Source organism: Gorilla gorilla, chromosome 11, assembly GCF_029281585.2.
Source record: "Gorilla gorilla gorilla isolate KB3781 chromosome 11, NHGRI_mGorGor1-v2.1_pri, whole genome shotgun sequence".
In the NCBI taxonomy this organism is placed as follows: domain Eukaryota; kingdom Metazoa; phylum Chordata; class Mammalia; order Primates; family Hominidae; genus Gorilla; species Gorilla gorilla.
The window spans coordinates 32,976,148-33,000,889 of record NC_073235.2 but is presented as its reverse complement, the minus strand read 5'-3'; the positions used below and the strand labels follow the sequence as shown (position 1 = coordinate 33,000,889).

The window sequence follows — 24,742 nt, the reverse complement described above, 5'->3', positions numbered from 1 at the left end:
TAAAAAGTATTCAGGGATAAAGAGAGAAAAATAAATTTAGATTTCATACATAATTAAAATATATTTTAAAAGTTGTGTTTTTTGGTTGCTCAAATAAAGGGAGCAGATACTTAAATTCCACGCTTTTCATTTTAAAGTTTAGGAAATGCTTATAGCTTTCCACACTGACATTTATACTAACACAGTTAATCTAATCTAATCTAATCGATAACAAAATCAAAACAAGCAGAATTCTCTTGACCAATCTATTTCCTTGATTTTTAAAAGTAAATGTACTCTCAAAGAAACAAAACTATTATTCCTGGATTCTGTTATTTGAAAATATTTACTGATCATTTACCTTACACCAAGTGATCTCCAGCTCATGGAAAAATATGTAACGTTGCCCAGCTTCATTAAGCTTAAACTCTTCTGAAGAAGGAAAGAAGCAATGGAGTAGGGACATTAAAGCAGGAGTGTGGTGACATGGCTGAGACTTCTACTTGCACACTGTGGTAGCTGTGTGGAGACTGGATTGAAAAAAGGGCAATGACAGAAGCTTAAATTAGTATCAAATACAGTAATCCTGTAATTTTAAGGGTCCTTGAAATAAGAATGTATAATAGTTCTCATTATTTCCCCAAGAAATCTCTGCACTTGGCCTTGTGAGGGAAGCGCTATAGTTACCAAGTGGTGGGGGTGGGAATGTGAATTTGGAAACAACATTTGGAATTATTACACTTCAAAGGTAAAGCTGGCAGGAATTCCATACACATCAGATCTGAAAATGTGTGTGTGTGTGTGTGTGTGTGTGTGTCTGTCTGTCAGTCTGTCTGTGTGTGTTTGTGTGTGTGTGAAGCAGGGAGAGAGAGCAAGAGTGACAGTGAGCAAGAGAGAGAGGAGAGAGAGAGAATCAGACAGATACAGAAAGAGAGTGACAGAGCTACAGAGACAGAATTAAAAGGGGACCCCAAGAATATTGAGATGAGAAACTATAAAATGGGAGTTGCCATTAAACAGAATGGGGAAGAGCAAATTTGGGGAGTTTCAGTGGCTCCATACAGACATATTAATTTTGAGATTCCTAACTGACATCCATGTGGATAAGTCAGGGAGTGCTGGGTGTAGTGTCCAGTGTTTAAGTGTAATGCGAAATATCAGGAAATTAATGACACAAAAATCAGTAAGAAAGCAAAGATAAGAAAGATAAGAAGTCAAAGTCGTGAGCCTAATCGTCCTCTGACATTTAAAAAACAGTAAAGATGAAACCTGCAAAAAAGGACTAGAGGTAATTATTAAAAACATGGTGGAGGGAAAGGAGGTTAAGTGTTCTGGAATTCTATAAAAAAAGTTTTACAAAGAGGAGGAGGAGATCAGCTGTGTGAAATGCTGCTGATATATAAATTAAGATGAAGTCTGAGGAGTTATGGTTCAATTTATAATTTAACAATATGCATAGCACTTACGTTTTGATATGAGCAGCTTCGTTGGAGTGAGTAGGTGAGAAATCATTGCGAAATGAAAGTCTGATCTCTGGATTCTTAAGGAAAAATTTTATTGGACTGCAGAGGCATAAATTGGATTTCTAATTCTGGAGTCAGGATGTGCTCAGTAAACATGTGCCCATCAATGCCTCCTCGCATTTTTTTTAGCTAGGTATTCTGTTATCTTTTAATAATATAATAATTACCTGCAAAACCTACACCCATTTTGCACATTTTGCAGCAAACCATGACACATGTATATCTATGTAACAAACCTGCACGTTCTGTACATTTATCCCAGAACTTAAGTGTATATATATATATATATATATATATATATATATATACTTGTGTCTGTGTGTGTGTATATATATATATATATGTATATACTTGTGTGTGTGTGTGTGTGTGTATATATATATAAAAGAAAGAAAAAGAAAACCCAGTCAAGTGCGGTGGCTCATGACTGTAATCCCAGCACTTTGGGAGGCTGAGACAGGTGGACCATCTGAGGTCAGGATTGAGAACAGCCTGGTCAACATGGTGAAACCCTGTCTTTACTAGAAATACAAAAATTAGCTGGGTGTGGTGGGGGGCACCTGTAGTCCCAGCTACTTGAGAGGCCAAGGCAGGAGAATCACTTGAATCGGGAAGGCAGAGACTGCAGTGAGCCAAGATCACACCACAGCACTACAGTCTGGGTGACAGGGTGAGACTGTCTCAAAAAACAAAAACAAAAACAAATACAAAAACAAAAAAACACCCATTTAATTGACAAACTTTACAAAGACTGATACTAGAGGTTGTTGGAGAGGACGTTGTTCCACATAACATCTTATGAGTTGCCGATGGACAAGTAAGATGGTAAAATGCCTTTGAAAAACTGACCATACCTGCTATACTTAAATATTCAGATACCAAACACCCAGAAATTCCATCTTGTCATTTATTTCCACAAGAAAAAACAAGAGACCTGTATTAAAATATCCACTTCTATTAAAAATAATCACACTACATTTCCTGAAATTTTTTAATAGCTCTTGTTTTCAGCAGTACAACCTCTAATATATATGTGTATATGTATATATACAAAATGTATGTATAGATATTAGAGTTTTGCTCTTGTTGCCTAGGCTGGAGTGCAATGGTTCAATCTCGGCTCACTGCCACCTCCACCTCCTGGATTCAAGCGATTGTCCTGCTTCTGCCTCCCGAGTAGCTGGGACTACAGGCATGTGCCACCACCCTCGGCTAATTTTGTATTTTTCGTAGAGATGGAGTTTCACCATGTTGGTGAGGCTGGTCTCGAACTCCTGACCTCAGGTGATCCACCTGCCTCGGCCTCCCAAAGTGCTGGGATTACAGGCGTGAGCCACTGTGCCCGGCCTAGTTTGTATTTTTTAATCTACCACACTCTAAGAACACATATTTTAAATCAATTTGTACATTCAGTGCCTAGAACAAAACCAGCATTTTGTAGATTCCAAAGAATTATTTGTTGTATAAATGATGAATAACTTAAACAAGTTATTATTTATAACATCTATATACAAACAATATATTACCTCAGAATACAGTGATAACATTTGTTATGTATGATTTCAATTTCAGTTAAAAAATATTTTTTGCATGAGTTATTGTCATATACAGATGCTCACATTGTTTTGTTTAGATGAAAATGTTTGTAACTACTATGCACATTTTTGCTACTTAAGCCTTTTGGTCTTGCTGCCGTAGCAAATCCTGTGCCTCTTAAGAACATGAACCTGTTTTACTTCATTTTTTAGCAGATTTCTTAATGAAATATATAGCATACTATTTTGTTTAACACATAAGCAGACACCCTGTCAGACGCAAAGAGACATCTACTCCACCATTACCACCCATCCCTCTACTAATGTGGCTGCTGAAGATGTTACCTAGAGCAGAGGACTTTGTGTTCAAACTAAGCACTTTATATCCTTTATTTTCAATTGGGTAGGAGATAAAATAATTCAGCAGCAATAAAAGTCACACTTCTTAAAGTTGCAGTCTCGCCAAGGCACCACAATGTAGCAGTCTGTCTTGTGAGGTATCACCTGGAGTTCTTCATCTCACCACCAAGATGATTAAGGAACGGGGACACACGGGTGAGGTTGGAGTGAAAGTTTAATAAGCAAAAGGAGGAAGCTCTCTGCAGCAGACAAGGGCGTCCAAGTGGATTGCCGTTTTTACAGTTGAATCAAAAAGCTTTTATAAGAAACTCCTCTCAGCTATGTATAAAACTGTCTGCACAATTCCCTTTATATATCCAGCTGTGGGTATGTCTCTAGTCAAGCACAAAGTGGGCTTCTCTTGTTTGTATAACTGTGGGTTTGTTTTAGGTAAGCCCCCCTCCTCCCTGTGTAAGTTCCCACAGAGGCCACCGTGTATATGCCTGAAAAAGGGAGGAAAATTTTTCCTGGGAGCTTGCCAATTACACAAAGAACAGAAGGCGTCTGTGCTGGACCCTGCATGCTCATCTGTGCAGGGCTTATCTGTAGGTGCAGTAGTTGTGATTTTTCAGGCAGACAGCTTCCCTGAGGACCAGTCTCTTTCTTGTTTACTCAACTAATTTTCCTTTCCTTCTCCCTCAACATTATGCAGCAAAACAGAATACACTTCTCTTTCCCAGTAAATCAGTGTTGGTACTCCACTCCGAATACTTGTATTATTGGATTTCTTAGAAAAAAAATATTTGGGATCATAATTTAGATGCCATCAAACAATGAACAAAAATATGCTACTTCCTTTCCCTTCTCTTCTCTTGTTACCAGACAACAGCTAGTTTTCTTTTCTCTCCAACTCCTTTTTTCTGTGCTTCTACCTGATTTTTAGAAAAACTTCTACGCCTTTCCAATCTTAGTACAGCAGACATCAAATATGTGGTCAAACTACGTACATAGGAAGAGTTGAATTATATAATTATATTCAAGCATTTTAAAATAATTCCCCTTCAGTTTGTTTTGCAGTTATTTTACATAATCAAATGTCTTCTTGATATACGTCCCAACCCAGTGGTTGTCAAGCTCTGCTTTGTTTTCTAACTGCATCAGAATTATCCACAATTTTTTTTTTTTTGAGATGGAGTCTCACTGTTGCCCAGGCTGGAGTGCAGTGGCATGATCTCAGCTCACTGTCATCTCTGCCTCCCTGATTCAAGTGATTCTCCTGCCTCAGCCTGCCAAGTAGCTGGGACTACAGGCATGCACCACCATGCCTGGCTAATTTTTGTATTTTTAGTAGAGATGAGGTTTCACCATGTTGGCCAGGCTGGTTTTGAATTCCTGACCTCAAGTGATCCACCTGCCTAGGCCTCCCAAAATAAGAATTATCCAAAATTCTTATGATAAATATGGATAAATCAGCACAACTCAAGATTTAAGAAATAAAAACTTCCAAGAGAAGAAACCCAGGAATATGCATTGAAAATGTCTCCCTCAGGTGATTCTGATGTGATATGTGGTCTGAGTTTAAAATGTAAGGAAAATTACTTTCCCTGCCCTCCAGTTGGCCCTTATGTCCAGATGTCCCTCTTTCCCTTTCTCATTGTGCTCTCTCCTTCTGTGCCTTTGTTCTATTCTCCCTCCACTTCTCATCCAGATGCCAAGCCCTCTTCCATCAATTGTCCTAAAACTCCAAATGGTCAGTTGCCTCTAAACTTCCCTCTGTCCCATGAACAAATTATGCAGGCAAATGTAGAATTTAAGCTTGGACCAAGCTGAATCAAGAGCTGCAATTAAAGATTTCCCTAAGCCCAGAGGGGACCAGCAAATACTTATACAGGATTTTGGATTTCCTCTGAGTGCATAAGGCTCTGGGTCACCTGATGCTATAGACCAAATGTTATTGTCCCCTCAAATTCAAGTGTTGAAATCTAATTCCCTATGTGATGATATTTGGAGGTAGGGCCTTAGAGAATGATTAGATCATGAAGGCAGGGACCACATGAGTGGGATTAGTAGCCCCTATTGAAGGCACCATAGAGAGCTCCCTCATCCCTTCTGTCATGTGAGAACATGGTAGAAACATTGCTGTCTATGAACCACAAAGCAAGCCCACACCAGACCTGGAATCTGCTAACCACTTGATCTTGAATTTTGCCATCTCCAGAACTGAGAGAAACAAATTTGTTTATAAGCTTCCTCATCTATGGCATTCTGTTTTGACCCCAGATTAGCTAAAAACACCAAAATATCAACTTGTACATCAAATTTTGGAAATGGATGCTAAAACTTTGATGGCAAAAGGTGACTGATCTGCCTGAGAAATGAAACCTACATGATCCCTTTTTCCACAAGGCTGGAAGGAGAGTCAACACAAGCAAAAATAGGTCAAAGTCTTCTAAAAGCCATACCTGAAGGGTTTTCAATATCACTTGATCAGATGGTAATTTAATCACAGAAAGAACCACAACAAAACACACAACTATCAGAGGTTTTCAACATCGCCTCAAAAACACCATCTACAATATTAGGGAGTGAAAGAAGTCATGGAAGTTTCAAAAAGTCAAACTTTATTTCAGTGTTATGGTAGAAATTTGAAATTCTTAGGTAAGCTATGAATAAATCCTTGGGCAGGTGCAGGCATAGAGATTCTGGGGTGCAGCTGCTGAGTTTAAAAGCTTCCTTTGGAGATGCCCCCTGGCCCCCTCACCCCCTGTCCGCCCGTCAAGAAGAGGCCATCCTGGGCAGCACATTAGGGGCAAATGGCCCAGATGCCCAGCTGAGGGCAAACCTCCATGCCTGGAGGAGGAGGTCGCCTCTGGGAGCAGGAGGACCTGCTGGAACCCCTGCTCACAGGCTCCTTTTCTTGCTCTCCAGCACCTCCTGCAGGCAGGCAAACACCCCCAGCAGCAGTAGCAGCAGGCCCTTCAGCAGCAGGGCTGCTGCTCTGCTGAATGAGAGAAGTCCCTCTCCAGTGAGGCAGAGGAGCCCAGATTGCACACCCTGGTCTCTACCTCCATAGCTTCCACTGTGCCCAGGACTGGGAGCAGTGTGGGAGCTGCTGGCTGGAGCTGTGCTGGTCACCCCTCTCTGCCACCTCTAGCTCCAGCCACACTTTCAGCTCCAGGGCTGAGGCCGGTGGCTCTACAGGAGGTGCCATGAAGTCAGGCAACTCCTCACTGGGCTGGTCCTGGGCAGTCCCAGGGCAGCGGCAGGAGGGCTCTGGAGCTTCCTCTAGCTCCAGCGCTGTCCCTGGAGGGGAATCTGCCCCTGGTGCTGGCACTGGCTCAACAGCTGGCACTGGAAATCGCTGTATTTCTGCACCTGAAGCAGGAGCTGAAAAAGGAGAGAGGTCACCAATACCACTCACTTTCCACTGGAATTTCCAAACATGAAAACAACCTCATTGAATTTAAAGGAATTTCAGCCTGAAAACATTGTCCCTGGAAAGACTTCCAGACTGCAGGTGACCTCAGCATGTGCCTGTGTCTCAGTGAGCTCCAGAGGCTCCAGCTGGACAAGGACAATGTGCAGATGTGGCCCTGGTGGGATCACTGGTGAGGCCTGGCCTGGTAGCTCCATCTGGGGCCTGATGTCTACCTGGCGACTCCTGTCCTGTGGTACCTGGTGGGGGGGGGGGCTTCTGCCAAATGGCCAGAGGCATCTGGGGTGAGGGATGAGCCTACAAGGGCATCATCAGCAAAGAAAGGCTCTCACTCCTGCCATTCCTGAAGCAGGAGCCTGGAGATGTGGGGATGCAGCACAAGAACATCTTGCTCTCTTGAGCGTCTCCCACCAAGTGAGCTGGCTATGGGGCTAACGCTAGGATGTGGGTGCCTGGTTATCGGGATTCTTTTTTTTTTTTTTTTTTTTTGAGACATAGTCTCATTCTGTTGGCCAGGCTGGAGTGCAGTGGCATGATCTCGGCTCACTGTAACATCCACCTACTGGGTTCAATCAATTCTCCTGCCTCCGTCTCCTGAGTAGCTGGGATTACAGGCACAAGACATGCACCACCACACCTGGCTAGGTTTTTTGTGTTTGTTTGTTTTTTGTATTTTTAGTAGACGTGGTTTTACCATGTTGGTCAAGCTGGTCTCGATCTCCTGATTTCATGATCCTCCTGCCTTGGCCTCCCAAAGTGCTGGGATTACAGGTGTGAGCCACCGTGCCTGGCCTGGTTACCAGAATTCTAAGTTCTGTTAGGGTCTGTTGCCAAGGAAGTGAGGTCGCTTCTTTAAGTTTCCATCCCCTCGGCCTCCTCCTTCCAGAAAACCTTCTCAGGACCCCAGTGGGCTGCTGACTGCTCATCCTCCCCACACGTCAACTCCTTACCTGTACACAGTTATGTCCACCCAGGGCCTGCTTGGACACCTGCACCTGATGTTCATCAGAGGCCTAGGAATCCACTTGCAGCCTGGGATCCTACAGGGGCCTAATGTTACCCTGCAGATTGGGTAGCCACCTGGGGACCAGGTATCAACCTGGGGACTGTGATTGACCTGCGGGCTAATGTCCACCTGGGGACTGGTTACTCACGTGAGGCCTGATGTGCACCTGGGGCCAAATGTCCCCCTCAGGGTGAATTCCACCTCAGGCCTGTATGTCCACCTGGGGCCCGATGTCTGCCTTAGGTCTATGTCCCACTGGGACCTTGCGTTCACCAGGGACTGGTATCCAGCTGTGGCCTGATGACCTACTGCATTCTGTTGCTCACCTACGGCCTGGTGTCTACCTGGGGCTTGGTGATCACCTGGGAGCTGGATATCAACCTGGGGCCTGGGTGTCCACTTAAGGCCTGATGTGTGCCTGGGGCCTGATTGTCCACCTGGGGACTGGGTGTCCACCTTGGGTCTGATGTCTACCTGAAGTTATTTATCTACCTAAGGCTTGGTGTCTACCTGTGGCCTGATGTCCACATGAGTCTGGGGTTCGGTTGGGGCCTGCTGTACATCTGGGACCTTGGTGTCTATCTGAGGCCGGATGTCTACCTGGTGACTGCCATCCTCTTGAGGCCTGATATCCACCTGGGAATGGTTTATCCATGGATACGTTTATGTCCACCTGGAGCTGGATGTCACCCAGGAGCTCGATGTCCACCTGTGGCCCTGTGTGCACCTAGGGCCTGATGTCCACAAGTTGGCCTGGTATTCATCTGGGGCCTTCGTGTTAATGTGGCCTAATGTACTCCTGGGTTCTAGTGTCCTCTTGGGACCTGATGTCTACCAGGATCCTAGTATCCACCTGGGGCCTGGTATCCACCTAGGGCTTGATATTCACCTGGGGTCTAAGAATCCACTTGATAACTGGTGCCCATCAGGGTCCTGATGTTCACCTTGGGACCGGGTAACCACCTGAGGCTTGATGTCCACTTAGGGCATAAGCGTTTATCTGGGGTCTAGTGTTCACATGGGGCCTGATGTCAACCTTGAGCCTAGGTATTCATCAGGGGACTAGTGTCCAGCTGGGGCCAGATGTTCACTTGGGGTCTGGTGTCAACTTGAAGCATGGTTGTCAACCTAGGACCTGATGTCCAGTCCAGTGCCCATCTTGGGCCTGTTTTCTACCCAGGGCCTGTGTGTCCACATAGACCCTGGTGTCAATTTGGGGCCGGGGTATTAACCAGGGGCCTGGATATTCATTGGTACATTATGTCTACTGGGGTCTTTGTGTCAATCTGAGCTCTGATGTCCACCTAGAGATTGGGTATCCACCTAAGGCCTGGTGTTTACATGGGGCCTGTAACACGAGGTTCCAGATGAACTCAGATGTCCACCTGAGGCCTCATGTCCACCTGAGTTCTGAGTGTTCACATAGGGCCTGCTGTCAACTTGGGACCTAAGTATTTACCTAGGGCCTGGGTGTCCACCTGGGGCCTGACTTCCAACTAGATCTTGTGTCAACATGGGGCCTGATGTCCACTTTGGGCCTAGGTAACTTCCTGATGACTAATGCCCACATGGCTCCTAAGGACCATCTGAGGCCTGGTATTAATTTAGAGACTGGTATCCACCTGGGGTCCAGGTATCCACTTGGGACCTGATGTTCACCTGGAGTGTAGGAATTCACGTGGGGCCTGGTGTCCACCTTGAGTGTGTGTATCCAACTGAGTGCTGGTGTCCACCTGGAGTCCAGTGTATACCTGGGGCCTGATGTACATATGGGGCCTGGGCATCCATCTAGGACCTGATGTTCAGATAAGGGCTGGCGTTCTCCTGGCCTGGTGTCCATGTGGAGCCTGGGTGTACATTTGGAGCCTGATGTCCCAGGTGGATACCTGGGCCCCAGTGGTCATCAGATCCTAAGAAACTCTCAGGCCCCAGGTGCACATAAAGCTCCAAGTGGCCACCTAGGCCACAGGTTGATACACAGGGTCCAGGTGGACACTGGGTGCAAGATGAACACCAGGCCCCTGGTGAACACCAAGCCCCAGGTGTCTACCTAGTCCTCAAGTGGACACCAGGCACTAGATTGACACACAGGTACCAGGTGGATATCAGGCCGCAGGTGAACACCAGGCCCCAGGTGGTTGGGTTACTTATAGCATAGGTGGCCATCAGGTCCCAGGTCTATATCCACTCCCCACCTGAAAATCAGGATCCAGGTGGATACCCATGTCCTAGGTGAACACCAGGTTCCAAAGGGACATCAGGCTCCAAGTGAACACACAGGCCCCAGTTCAATACCAGCCTTAGGTAGACATCAGGACCCAGGTGGACCCCAGGCCCAATGTGCATGCCTAGTCTCTTGGAATACATCATTTTCAAGGTGGACACCCAGATTCCTCGTAGACATCTGGTGCCAGGTGGATATCTGGCTGCAGGTGGACATCAGGCCCCAGGTGGAGACCCAGTACACAGGTGTAAATCAGGCTCCAGTATTTCATCAGGCCCCAGTTAAACACTTGACTAAAGGTGCGCATCAAGACCCAGGTTGACACCCAGGCTTCAGGTGCACACCAGGCCCAAAGTGTACATCCGTGCCCAGGTGGGCATCAGGCCCAAGGTGTACACCAGACCCCAAGTGGACATCAGGTTCCAGGTTGACACCAGTCTCTAGGTAGATCCTTAAGCCCCAATTGGTCATCAGGCCCAAGGTGGATCCCTTGACCCCAGGGGGCCACCAGGTCCCAGGCAGGCCTCAGGTGGACACCAAGCCCTAGGTTAACGCAAGGTCTGAGATGGTTTCAGCCCCCATGTGGACTTTAGTCATAGGAGCTTACCTAGGCCCTATGTGGACATCAGGTCCCAGGTTGACACAATGGACCATGTAGAAGTCAGGCTGTAAGTAGACACCCATGCCCTAGGTAAATACTTTGGTCCCAAGCCAACACCAGGCCCTATGTGGACACCCAGACTCCAGGCAGATGTCAGGCCCCAGGTGAACACTGAACTCAGGGTGGTCATCAGGCCCTAGGTTGACACATAGGCCTCAGGTAGACAACAGGCATAGGTGAACTTCAGGCTCTAGATGAATGTTGGGCTCCAGGAAGAAGTCTGTGCCCCAATTAAACACCGGGTCTTAGGTAGACATCAGGCCTCAAATGGATGCCCAGGCCCCAGGTGGATATAAGGCCTCAGGCAAACACCAGGCCCCAGGTAGACATTAGACACGAAATGGGCACTCAGGCCACAAGTGAACATCTGTCCCCAGATGGACATCCATCCCAAGGTGAACATCAGGCCAGAGATGTACACCCAGGCCCCAGGAGAACCCCAGGCCCCAGGAGGACACTCAAGTGCCAAAAGGACACCCAGTCCCTAGGTAACTACAAGGCCCCAGGTGGACATGATGTTCCAGATGGATATGAGGCCCCAAGTGGATACTAGGCCCAGGTGGACCCCAGGTCTCAGGGGCACACCAGGCCCCAGGGGAACACCAGGCCCTAGGTAAGCATGCAGTCCCAGGTGGACATCAGGTGCCAGGAGGACACCAGGACCCAGTTGGTCATCAAGGCACTGCTGAACACCAATTCCCTATGAACACGTCTTCAGGTGGGCACCTAGTCCTCTTGTGTGCATCAGGTGCCAGGCTGACATAGGCACCAGCTGAACTCTGGGCCTCAGGTGAACATCAGATCCCAGGTTGTCACCCAGGCCCCAGGTGAACACCAGGTTTTAGGTGGACACGAGGTCCTAGGTGGATGTCTATGCTCCTGGTGAACCTCAGGCCCTAGTGGACACTCAGGCCCTTTACAGACATCTGGCTCCATGTGCACTCCCAGGGCCCAGGTAGACATGAGGCCCCAGAGGAAAACCAGTCCTTAGTCATCTAAGACTGAATTCCCCTAGGGCTGGAGACTGAGTATTCACCTTGGGCCTAGGAATCTACCTGGGGCCAGATGTCGATCTGGGGCCTGATGTCTACACAGGTTCAGCTGTCCACCTAGGGCAGGGTGTTCTTCTGGGACCCAGAGTCTACCTGAAATCTTGTTATCAACCTGGGTCCTATGTGTCCACTTGGAGTCTGATGTGCACCTGAAGCCTGAGTTTTCACCTAGGATCTGATGAGCACCTGGGGCCCAGGTTTCCATCTGAAACATCAGGCTCTAGTTATACATCTGGGCCCCAGGTATACACTAGACACCAAAGGAACTCCAGCTCATATCTTAACATGAGGTCCTAGGTGGATGCCCAGGCCTCATGTCTACATTAGGCCTCAGGTAGACACGATTCCAGGTGGGCATCAGGCCTGATATTGGCTCTATGTCTCCACCCAAATCTCATGTTGAATTGTAATCCCCATGGGTTGAAGAAGGGGCCTGGTGAGAGGTGACTGAATCATGTGGGCAGACTTCCCACTTGCTGTTCTCGTGATAGAGTTCTTACGAGATCTGGTTATTTGAAAGTGTGTAGCACATCCCCCTTCTCTCTCCCTCCTCCTCTCCCATGGTAAAAAGGGCTTGCTTCCTCTTGGCTTTACATCATGATTGTAAGTGTCCCGAGCCCGCCCAGTCATTCTCCCTATTAAGCCTAAAGAACTGTGGGTCAGTTAAACCTCTTTTCCTCATAAGTTGCCCAAAATCAGGTAGTTTTTTATAATAGTGTGAAAACGGACAAGGCCTTAGGATAACAACCATGCTTCAGGCCGTAGGTGGACATCTGGCTGCAACTGGACACTATTCCCCAGGTGGATACCTAGGCTCAAGGTTGACATTAGTCCCCAGGTAAACAACAATCTCCAGATGAATACCTATGCCCTAAGTAGACATCAGGCCTCAAGCTGACACTCAGTCTAAGCTCAACTTTAGGCTCCAGGTGGACACCCAGGCTCCAGGTGGACACCCAGATTCCAGGTGGATGCTAGACCCCAGGGGTACACCAGACTCCTGGTAGGCATAAGGCCCCAGGAGGACACTAGAATCCAGGTGTACATAAAGCCACTGGTTGACACCAAGCCCTCAGATGAACACCAGGCCAACTAGTGGACATTAGGCACATGAGAATACTTGGGCACCAGGTAGGTATCAGGCCCCAGGTTAACATCAAACTTCAGGTGGACATCATTCTCCATGTAAACTCTAGCCCCAGCTAAACATCAGGCTCCAGGTGGAAGCCCAGACCCCAGGTGCACTTCTGGCCACAGTTGAACATCTGTCCCCAGGTGAATATCAGACCATGGAGGGATAGCAAGTCCCCAGGTAGACATCAGGTCAAAAGTGAATATAAGTCTCTAGGAAGACATCTGGCCCCAGGTGGATACTGAACTAGAGGTTTACATCAGGCCCCAGGTTGACAGCAAGGCCCAGGTAGACAGCAGGCCCCAAATGAAGACCAGGCCCAGGTGTATACTGAACTAGAGGTTTACATCAGACCCCAGATTGACATTCAGTCCCCAGGTGGTCATGACACCTCAATTGGACACCAAGTCCTCAGGTTGATACCCAAGTCCCCGGTGGACACCAGGTCAAAGATGAACACAAGACCTAAGGTTGACACTCAAGCCCCAGGTGGACACCAGGCCCTAGGTGAATAATATGACCCAGGGGATCATTAGGACCCAGCTGCATACCAGTCCCCAGGTGTACATGAGGCCCCCAGTAGGTTCCTAAGCTCTAGTTGGACATGAGGTCTCCAGTAGAGACCCAGGACTAAGGTGGACATCAAGCATCAGATGGACATCTGGCTGTGGATGAACATCAAGCCTCACATGGATACCTAGTCCCCAGGTAGACATCAGACCCCAGTTTGACATCAGTTTCTGGGTGGATCCCTAAGCCCCAGGTGGATATCCAGTCTCCAGCTGAACATCAGCCCCTCGTGGACGCCCAGGCCCCAGGTGGATATCAGGTCTCAGGTGAACACAAGTCCCCAGGCAGACATCAGGCACCAGGTGCACACTCAGACCCCAAGAGGACATGTGTCCCCAGGTTGACATCACTCTCAAGGTGTGCATTAGGCAACAGATGTACACCCAGGTCCAAGGCAGACACGAGTCTCCAGTAAAACTCAAGGCCCCAGGAGGATACTCAAGCCCTAGGTGGATGCCCAGACCCCAGGTAATTACAAGGCCCCAGGTGGATATCAGGTTCCAGATGAACATTAGGCCCCAAGTGGATACCTAGGCACCAGGTAGACACGAGGCCCCAGGTGCATCCCTCAGTCTCAGGTGCACACTAGGCCCCCAGTGAACACTGGATCCAGGTGAGCACCCAGTCCAAGGTAGACACCATGACCCAGGTGGTCATTAGGCCACAGCTAAACACCAATCTCAAGTGAACACCAGATCCCAGGTGGGTACCTAGTCTCCAGGTGGATATCGGGCCCCAGGTGGACACCCAGCCCTCAGATGAACATCAAGCTTCAGGTGGACATCATGCCTCAGGTGAACTCTGGGTCCCAGCCCAGCTGAACATCAGGCTGCAGGTGGATGCCTAGGTTCCAGGTGCACAACAGGTCACAGTTGGACATTCAGCCCCAGGTGAACATCGGGCCATGGGTGGATAAACAATCCACAGGTGGACATCAGGTCAAACGTGAACATCAGTACTCAGGTGGACATCAGGCTCCAGGTTGACATCAAGCCCAAGGTGGACACTGAACTAGAGGTTTACATCAGGCCCCAGGTTGACACCCAGGCTCAGGTGGACATTAGGCCCCAGGTGGATACCTAGGCCCCTAGTAAACCTCAGATTCCAGGTTGACATTCAGGCCCCCAGTAGTCATTTGGCCCCATGTGGACACTCAGGTGCCAGGTTCACATGATGTCTTAACTGGACACCAAGGGGCCAGTTTGATACCCAAGTCCTATATGGGTGCCAGGTCCAAGGTTACACTCAAGCCCCAAGTGGACACCAGGCCCTAGGTGAATAATACAACCCAGGTGGTCATTAGGCCCCAGATTGACACCAGTCCCCAGGTTAACAGGAAGCCCCCAGTGGGTACCGAGGCCCCAATTGGACATCAGGCCTAATGTGGACACCCAGGATCAAGATGGACATCAGGACTCACGTAGACATCTGGTGACAGGTGGACATCAAGCCTGGTGTGGATACCTTGTCCCCCGGTGGTCATCAGGCCCCAGTTCAACACCAGTCCCTGGGTGGATTCCTCGGCTCCAGGTGGACATCCAGTCTTCAGCTGAACATCAGACCCCCGGTGAACACCACGTCTTCGGTGGACATTAGGCCCCTGGTGGACATGAAGTACCAGTGGACATCCATGCCACAGGTGGACACCCAGGGCCCAGATGGGCATCAGGCTCCATTTGGACATTGAGGCCCCAGGTGGATATCAGGCCTCAGGTGAACCCTAGGTCCAACATAGACATCAGGCCGTAGGTTGACACTCAAGCACCAGGTGGACTGCTGCACCTAAGCAGAAAACAGACCCCTATCTAGATATCTAAGATACAGGTGTACAACAAGCCCCAGGCTGACATCCAGACCCCAGGTGGACAATATGCCCCAGGTGGACACCATACCCCAGGTGAACAGCAGGCAACAGTTTGGCACCAAGTACCTAAGTGAAACAAAGCCTTAGGTGATCACCAGGCCATAGGTAGTCATTAGTCTCCATCTGGACAATAGTCCCTAGGTGGATACCTAGGCCCCAGGTGGACACTAGACCCCAGATTAAAACAAAAACCAAGTAAAAAAATCAAGCCCCAAGTGGACAACCAGGCCCTAGGTAAACACACAAATCTCAAGCTGACACCAGGCCCTATTTGGACACCCAAGCCCTAGGTGGACTTCAGGCCCCAGGTGAACACTGAACTCTAGAAGTCTTCAGGCACCGTGTTGACTACCTGGCCCCAGGGGGACACCAGGCATAGATGAACTTCAGCCACCAGCTGTACATCAGGTTCCAGGCAAATGTCCAGGCCCCAGGTGGATATCAAACCTCAGATGAACACCAGGCCCCAGGTAGACATCACAAACCAGGTGGACACTCAGGCCCCTACTGAATATCCGTCCCCAGGTGGACATCCATCCCAAGGTGGACATCAGGCCACAGATGTACACTTAAGCCTAAGGCAGACCCCAGGACCCAGGAAAACTCCAGGCTCCATGAGGGCACTCAGACCCCCGGTGGATGCACTGGTCCTAGGCAAATACAAGGCCCCAGGTAGACATCAGGCTCCAGTGAACACCGGAGCCCAGGTGGGTATCAGGCCTTAGGTGTACACCAAGCCTCTGGTGGGCATCTGGCTCCAGATGGCCACAGGTGGATAACTAAGCCTCTCCTGGATATCAGGCCCCAGGTAGACACCAGGCTCCAGGTGAACATCTAGCCCCAGGGGGACTTCCAGCCCCTGGTGGACATCAGGGCTCACATGGATAAACAGTTTACAGATGGACACCTGCCACAGGTGCCTCACCTCTACTCCCTGAAACCTCACTTCCCCTTATGGGCCTTCTGTCCAGCTTGGGGTACCCCTAGCCACCCTAGGCGCACACTGGACCCGAACCAGGGACGCCAGGGTCCCTGGGGCTCAGCGCAAGGGTTCATGGGAATACACTTTCATCCGTGGGGGACCCAGTCCCCGCTTCTCGGCGGCGCAGTTTTGTTTTGTTTTTTTTCTCTGTCCCAGGTGCCTCACCTTCCTCTCATGGGCCTTCTGTCCACCTTGGGGTACCCCTAGCAGCCCGAGGCGCACCCTGGGCTCAAACCAGGGATGCCAGGGTCCCCGGGGCACAGCGCAAGGGCTGATGGGGAGACACTTTCTTCCGTGGGAGACCGAGGCCCCGCTTCTCCGAGGAACGTTTTTTTTTTTTTCCTGTGCCCCAGGTGGGTCACCTTCCCTTCATGGGCCTTCTGCCCGCTTTGGGGTACCCCTAGCGGCCCCAGGCACACGCTGGACTAGAATAAGGGTCGCCAGGGTCCCCGGGGCCCAGCGCAAGGGTTGATGGGAAGACACTTTCACCTGTGGGGGACCCAGGCCCCGCTTCTCCGCGGCGAGGTTTTTTTTTTTCTCTCTCTCTGCCCCAGGTGCCTCACCTTCCCCTCACGTGCCTTCTGCACGCTTTGGGGTACCCCTAGCGGCCCGAGGCGCACCCTGGGCTCGAACCATGGAAGCCAGGTTCCACGGGGCCAAGCGCAGTGGCTGATGGGAAGGCACTTTCGTCCGTGGGGGACCCAGGCACCGGTTCTCCGCTGCGCGTTTTTTTGTTTTTTTTTTTTTCCTGCCACAGGTGCGTCACCTCTCCTCCCTCAAACCTCAGCTGAAACTTTTGGGCCTTCTTTCCTCCATGGGGTACTCCTAGCAGCCTGAGGCGCACTGTGGGCTCGAACCAGGGACGTCAGCGTCTTCGGGGCCCAGCGCAAGGGCTGACGGACACTTTCGCCAGTAGGGGACCCAGGCCCCGCTTCTCCGCGGGGCGGTTTTTTTTTTCTCTGCCACAAGTGCCTCACCTTCCCCTCATGGGCTTTCTGCTCTCCTTGGGGTACCCCTAGCGGGCCCGAGGCGCACCCTGGGTTCCAGCCAGGGACACCAGGTTCCCCAGGGCCCAGCGCAGGGGCTGATGGGACGGCACCTTCCTCCGTGGAGGACCCAGGCCCCGCTTCTCTGCAGCGCGGTTTTTTTTTTTCTTTGCCCCAGGTGTCTCACCTTCCCCTCATGGGCCTTCTGCCGGCTTCTGGGTACCCCTAGCGGGCCGAGGCATACCCTGGGCTCGAACCAGGGTAGCCAGGGTCCCCGCGGCCCAGCCCCGCGGAGGGGCTGATGGGAAGGCACTTTCGTCCGTGGGGGACCCAGGCCCCACTTCTCCGTGGCGCGGTTTTTTGTTCTTTTTCTGTGACAGGTGCGTCACCTCTCCTCCCTCAAAGCCCACCTTCCCCTCATGGGCTTTCTGCCTGCCTTTGGGTACCCCTAGCAGACCCGAGGCGCACCCGGGGCTCGAACCAGTGTCGCCAGGGTCCACAGGGTCCAGTGCAGGGGCTGATGGGAAGGCACTTTCGCCCGTGGGGGACCCAGGCCCCGCTTCTCCGCCGCGCGGTTTTGTTTTTTTGTTTTTTTTTTTCTTTTTCTGCGTCAGGTGCCTCACCTCTCCTCCCTCAAAACTCACCTTCCCTTCATGGGCTTTGTGCCCCCCTTGGCACAAAGCGGCCGAGGCGCACCCTGGGCTCGAACCAGGGACACCAGGGTCCACGGGGCCCAGTGTAGGGCCTCATGGGAAGGCACTTTCATCCGTGGGGGACCCATGCCCCGCTTCTCCGAGGCGCGGTCCTGTTTTTTTTTCTGCCCCTGGTGCCTCACCTCTCCTCCCACAAACTTCAACTTCCCCTCATGGGCCTTCTGTCCGAGTTGGGGGTACTCCTAGCGGCCCGAGGCGCACCCTGGGCGCGAACCAGGGATGCCAGGGTCCCTGGGGCCCAGCGCAAGGGCTGATGGGAAGACACTTTCGTTCGTGGATGACCCAGACAGCGCTTCGCGGCGCTTTTTTTTTTTTCTCTGCCCCAGGTGCCTCACCTTCCCCTCATGGGCCTTCTGCCCTCTTTGGGGTCCCCCTTGCGGCCTGAGGCTCACCTGGTCTCGAACCAGGGATGCCAGGGTCCACAGGGCCAAGCGCAGGGCCTGATGGGAAGGCAATTTCGTCCGTGGGGGACCCAGGCCCCGCTTCTCCACGGCGCGGTTTTTTTTTTTTTTTCTCTGCCCCGGGTGCCTCACCTTCCCCTCATGGGCTTTCTGCCCTCCTTGGGGTACCCCTATCAGGCCCGAGGCTCACCCTGTGCTCCAACCAGTGTCGCCAGGGTCCACGGGGCCCAGCGCAGGGGCTGATGGGAAGACACTTTCGTGTGTGGGGGACCCAGGCCCCCCTTCTCCGTGGCGCGTTTTTTTTTTTTTTTTCTGCCACAGGTGCCTCACCTATCCTCCCTCAAACCTCACCTTCCCCTCATGGGCCTTTTGTCCGCCTTGAGGTATCCCTAGCGGCCTGAGGCGCACCCTGGGGTGGAACCAGGGACGCCAGGGTCCACTGGGCCCAGCGCAGGGGCTGATGGGAAGGCACTTTCGTCTGTGGGGGACCCAGGCCCTGCTTCTCCGCTCGCGCGGTTTTTTTTTTTTTTCTCTGCCCCAGGTGCCTCACCAGCTACTTGGGAGGCTGAGTCAGGAGAATTGCTTGAGTCTGGGAGATGGAGGTTGCAGTGAGTCAAGAGATCACAGCACTGCACTCCAGCCTGGGCAACAGAGTAGGAGTCCATCTTAAATAAATAAAGAAAGAAACTAAAGACAAAATAGGCATCACTGAAAAAGTTGGAATTAGTTAATACAGGGAAATATTAGGATGAATGATATAAAAGAACTAAAATCAAAATGAAAATAAGTATGCTGACTCCTCACACTCTCTTTTATCTCCATGATGAAATAAATACAATTTAAATACCAAGATATGATATACATATCAAATGAGTTTTGAGGAAGGACAGTAAAACGTAACCATGCATCTTGTATTAATGAACCAGATAACCTATTACATATGGTTTAGCAGTAATATTTGATAATATATGTATTTCATATTATTTCATGAGAAATATTTAGATTATACATAGATTTTTCTAGTAAGATTTGATTATATGTATTTCATATTTCATAAGAAATATTTAAATTATACATGGATTTTTCTAGTGGCAACTTCATCTCCCACTTTTTTTCATAGTACTGACTAGATTTTAAATTACTGATCATAATGTGTCCTAGTTCACTGAGATGATAAATAGCAAAACATTTTGAATTTAAATAAAGGACAGAAATTTTATGTTTGATTTTTCTACTAAGCTGAGCTACCTTCCAATTAGATTATTTAAGATCTCACAAACAAAATAGTATCACAGCAGGACATAACCTCAGGATTCCTTTTCACTTCAAGTTTTTTACTTTCAAAACTCCCACCTTTACACTATATTGATATAAAAGGCGTCAAGACCCATAGACGGGAGGTAATGTTATAAATGTACAAATCTCTTATCTATATTTAGAGTTATACTTTACATAAAGATGTTCCCAAAACAGAAATAATATTATTAGAAATACTAAAATTGAATTTCATTAATAGCTAATTTAGATAATAATTATGAGAAAAAACATGTATTACACTTCATTGTACCTTAAATTTTTCTCATACCTTCATTCACTAGATTTGCCATCAATTCAAAATTAGATAACCCATGAAGGAGCTCATATATATGTATATATATTAATGAAGCACTACTATGTTACTTTTGGAATAAAAATTAATGCTTATCTATATAACTTGCCCATTAAAATCCCCAAGCATGGCAGTATGTATAGTCAAAATAGCTATTAGAATTCATTTTTAAATTCTTGTATATATAATTCTAAGATATAACAGTAAATTAGAGTCTGGCACATAAGGTTTTTTTAAATAAAAGAGAAACTATAAAAATGCACATGAAATTACACTCATTAGAAGATATTTAATTTTTACATAAACTTGGATTTGCCACTGGTTAGATTTGAGTCCTCAAACATAAACTATATATAAATAAGGGTTGATGTCAATTAATATTATGCTAGACTTATGCCACGACAAACGCATCATAAAATAATACCACTCTTTAAGATATAAATTATGTAATTGCTAATAAATGCTTTTTCTTCTGAATAATTTTACCCTAGTAATTTTCTTCAACCTGACAGGGTTTCATGGAGAATTCGAACCATGAGTATATGCAAATGATAAGGTCAGGATTCATATTTTCCCTCAACTACATATTATAATCACTATGCTATCTTTGTTAAGAATTTTCTATTTATTATCACAAAAGGCATTCCTTTATGATATAACAACCTAAATGTCAGGGTTTTATTTATTGTATAAATATCTATCTGCATTAGTTCTAAAAAATTTATTAGCACTTTAAGGGCAGAACCCAAATACTGTAATACATTTACACAGCACTGAGTACATCATGCATCGTCTAAGTGTGTATAAAATACCAGCAATTGCACATGTAAAGAAAACTTACCAGACAGTTGTTTCCACTTGACTGTCATTGAGCTGCAGATTATCCAATTGGGGAAGCAGTGGAAAAAGCACTTGAATCTGTCCAATTGAATGAATTGCACTATGAATTGAATGTGTTACTATCCCTTTCACATCCTATGTCTAAAACCAAAAATGTTTATTAAACTTCTATAGAATGATTTTCATCACTATTTCCTTGGTCCAAATACCTTTATAAGGGAATTAAATAACATAGTTGGACATTTTTGAAGCCTTCAATTATAATTTTTATACACACATAAGACAAAAAAGTGAGTACATTCGCTAATCACTTTTAAATTTCAAATCTTAGGTTGAGACATTTTTACACTAAAAATATGAAATTAAAATCAAATGTTATTTTAAAACCAGAAATACTATTGATGGATTTAAAGACAAGTGATTTTAATGTTACAGAATATTAGTAATACAATCTTAAAGCAAAGTATGTTTTTATATCTAACAACTAACTTATTCAGTTAATTGATTTAATTTCAAAGGCTGTATAATATATAAGATAATAGATATGACAGATTTCCTACTAAGGAGACAAGGCCAGGGTAGAGCATATTGCTACAGAAAAGATAGACATTCTTTAAAGTTTCACTTAAAAGATCTGCAAAAGCCAAAAAAGAAACAAAAAGTCACAGATTTATAGATGAGCAATGTTTGATATATAAAATAAAGATACTGTTAAATTCTGACAAGAACATGAAAACACAGCCATGATTCACCCACCTGAAGCATTAGAGCATGTTGGGAATGCACAAAAATTGATGCATTCTCTTTTGGTGATGATTCCAGGCAGAGTTGAGCATCAGTGGCCTTAGCAGTATATGTAAAGGTAATGCTACTTGCAAGTTTCCCATCATATAAAACCTGTTTATGATGTTCTGCCAACTGAATATCACCCTCAGATTTAAACTTGAAAGTACTCTGAAAAAATAAAACCAAGGTAAACACTCTTTTTAAAAGCAACAATTAAAACTCAAAAGTTTTAAAGCAGAGAAACATTTGCAATAAGAAAGTACTTGTGTACCTTTCATGTGTCAGGGACTATTCAGTGGTGTTACTTACTTTGTTATTGTCACTTCAATTCAATGAGAGTTAAGTTTTATTATGCCAATAAAGATGCTCAGATCTTCATTTTCTAATTTAAAGTTTTTGATTACTGGCAAAATCATTTCATTAGAAAAAAATATCAAACCTGATATTATATATAATAGGATTTTACTTGACTACATCATAGCATAAGTTTAATTTTTCTTATTAACACTTTAAAAAGTATTTATGTAAATAAACAGTGCCTGACACATGAATTACTTATAAAAATGACTATCATTTGAGGCTATAAAAAGTTAATATGCAAAAATATTCATATCTTCACTAAAAAGCAAATCAATCTATGAAATACCAATGCTACAATAATATCACAATATACATACTAAACTCAGAAGAGAAGTTTGTTAAAACATGTTATTACTTTTTATGAAAGACAACTAAACATATGCCATCTATAACAAGAAAGGTATTGTCAGACATGGTTAAAATTGCTCTGCAGATATGAGTCTAATAATGATAAATGATATTTAACCTTTGCAATAATCACATATCAATATTACTATTACTTTCAACTTACAACTATGAAAGCTTAATGTTAAGAAATTAAGATGTAGAAGGGAAGGGGCCAGCATGTAATTCTAAGTCTTCTGATTTATAGTCCATATTCAGTGTATTGCTGCTGACATCAACTTAAAATCCTGACTCTGCCACTAATTATCTTTTTCAAGCTTAGGAAATCATTTAGCTGATGTGGCTCCAATTTTCTCACTCAATATTATAATAAGGTTAAATCAAATGTCCCAAACTCAAGTTCTCACAGCAGGCACACAGATATGCATGTAAGTGAATCGGGCCAGATGGGGACTTCCTCAAACTAGAGAATGTTTGTCCTTTCTAAAAGTGGCCCCTACTCCTCAGCTCAAGTCAATTGTTCACTGTTGCTAGTTCTTCCATATTTTTCAAGAGAAACATGAAATCCGAATTTTTATCTAAAAGCACTATATTTTAAAATTTAATTCAAACATTTTAACACTGTGAAGACCAAACATGTCAGTTTTTACTTCTGGACTAGTGTGTAGAGACTAATACAAAACTGGATGCAAACTATTAATTATTAGGCATGTGCCAAGACAAGAGCAACATGAATAATTAAAAATTTGTGTATGTTGTAGTCTGAAGTATTTCATTGATAATACTTTTTTTTTGAATGAGGAGGGTAGTGTTATCACTAGAATGCTTAAGAACTCAGCATATCTGCATTCAAAAAAACAATGACTGAATTAAACACACAAGATACGTTGTTAAACACTAAATCAGCTTTCCATGTCTGCATTTTACCACTGCGGAAACATTTGTACATCCCATTGTCTAGAACAAAACTCTTGCTTTCATTTTGTTCACACTGCTTACACTGGAATTAACAAGTTTTAATATATTATCTTAAAAGATTTAAAATACTTTTGTGGAAATGTAAGGTGTCTAATAAAACCTATTCTTATTTGGAAATACATTGGTCTTAGTTTTTCTGAGTCCATGATACATACCATACCCTATTTTGGTTTGTAGGAGGAAAACAAGTTTATGTAATTAAATCTAACATTTTCAGGTTAAAAAAGTGTATAATGTAATTTAAATATAAACATGAAATCCATTAAATAAAGATAATTTTCTTATCTTCCCTTATTTATAGTATTAGGTTATTTCTATGTCTTTAAATTTATATATAAAGGTGGACATGCGCAATGGCTCACACCTGTAATCTTAGCACTTTGAGAGGCCAAGGTGGGAGGATCACTTGAGGCCAGGAGTTTGAGATCAACCTGGGCAACACAGAGAGAGACGCCATCTCTACCAAAAAATTAAAAATTAGCTGAGTGTGGTGTCACATGCCTGTAGTCCCAGCTCTTCAGGAGGTGAAGTGGAAGGATCACTGAGCCCAGGATTTTGAGGCCACAATGAGCCATGATCACACCACTGCACTCCACCCTGGGTGACACAGTGAGACCCTGACTCTAAAAAAAATTTAAAAAGACAAAATTTTACGTAAAAGTATAAGCCTTTATATAAATATCAATATTTATTGTATTATTTCTTTCAGAAGGATTTTCAGAGGAAGAATTGTTATATAAAACTGTATGAATAGGACATGGATGAGAATGAGGAGTGATTGCAAATAGGCAGGTAGGATCCTTCTGGGGTGATAGAAATGTTCTAAAATTAAATTGTAGTGATGTCTGCACAACTTTGTAAGTTTGTAAAAATAATTGACTTGTACACTTAACATTAATGAGTTGTATGACATGTAAATTACACTTCAATAAAACTGTTATAATTATTTTAAGAGAAGAAAAGAAGGTATGAATATATTTTGTACCAATTATACTCAAATGAGTAGAGTATGATGCATGCTTTTCAATACGGACCACTTCAGCATAACAAAGAAGGTGGGTGGAAGCAAAGTTATACTGAGCTAAGGAAATGACTCCAAGTGGTAACTGAATCCGCAGAAACAAATGAAAAGATTCATAAATGATAAATCAGAAGATCAATATAATAAAATCTACAAACATATACTGTATCTCCTTTCTTCTCTCAGCTTCTTTAAAATACACAATTATATGAAGTGATAATTATGTCATGTTGGGTTTGTAACATATACAGATACTATATGTATAACAATAATGTCACAAAAAACGGAGAAAACAAATAGAGCTATATAGAAGTAACATTTATATAACTCACTAGGATAAAATTAGTATAAATCTGAGGCTGATTCCAGTGAGTTAAGATGTATATGGTAAGCCCTAGTG

The 24,742-nt window shown here is 45.8% G+C and overlaps 1 protein-coding gene across 9 annotated transcripts in view; it reads right to left on the bottom strand.

Moving 5' to 3' along the window:
• Nucleotides 1–5,976: 5,976 nt before the first annotated feature.
• Nucleotides 5,977–24,742, bottom strand: part of LOC101149340 (neurobeachin-like) — an 86,362-nt gene continuing 67,596 nt past the window's right edge. For 3 of the 9 annotated variants that reach the window (XR_010129546.1, XR_008677869.2, XR_010129550.1), the window contains 4 exons: nucleotides 21,609–21,806; nucleotides 20,854–20,930; nucleotides 14,878–15,239; nucleotides 5,977–6,763 (listed from right to left, as the gene is read on the bottom strand). Coding sequence is in view for 2 of the 9 variants with exons in the window: in XM_055380766.2 (XP_055236741.1) it covers nucleotides 6,715–6,763; nucleotides 20,854–20,930; nucleotides 21,609–21,806 (324 nt within the window). In the remaining 7 variants the exon portion in view is untranslated. The remainder of the gene's footprint in view (nucleotides 6,764–14,877; nucleotides 15,240–20,853; nucleotides 20,931–21,608; nucleotides 21,807–24,742) is intronic. The other 6 variants (XR_010129545.1, XR_008677868.2, XR_010129551.1 and 3 more) reach the window with 2 other exon arrangements.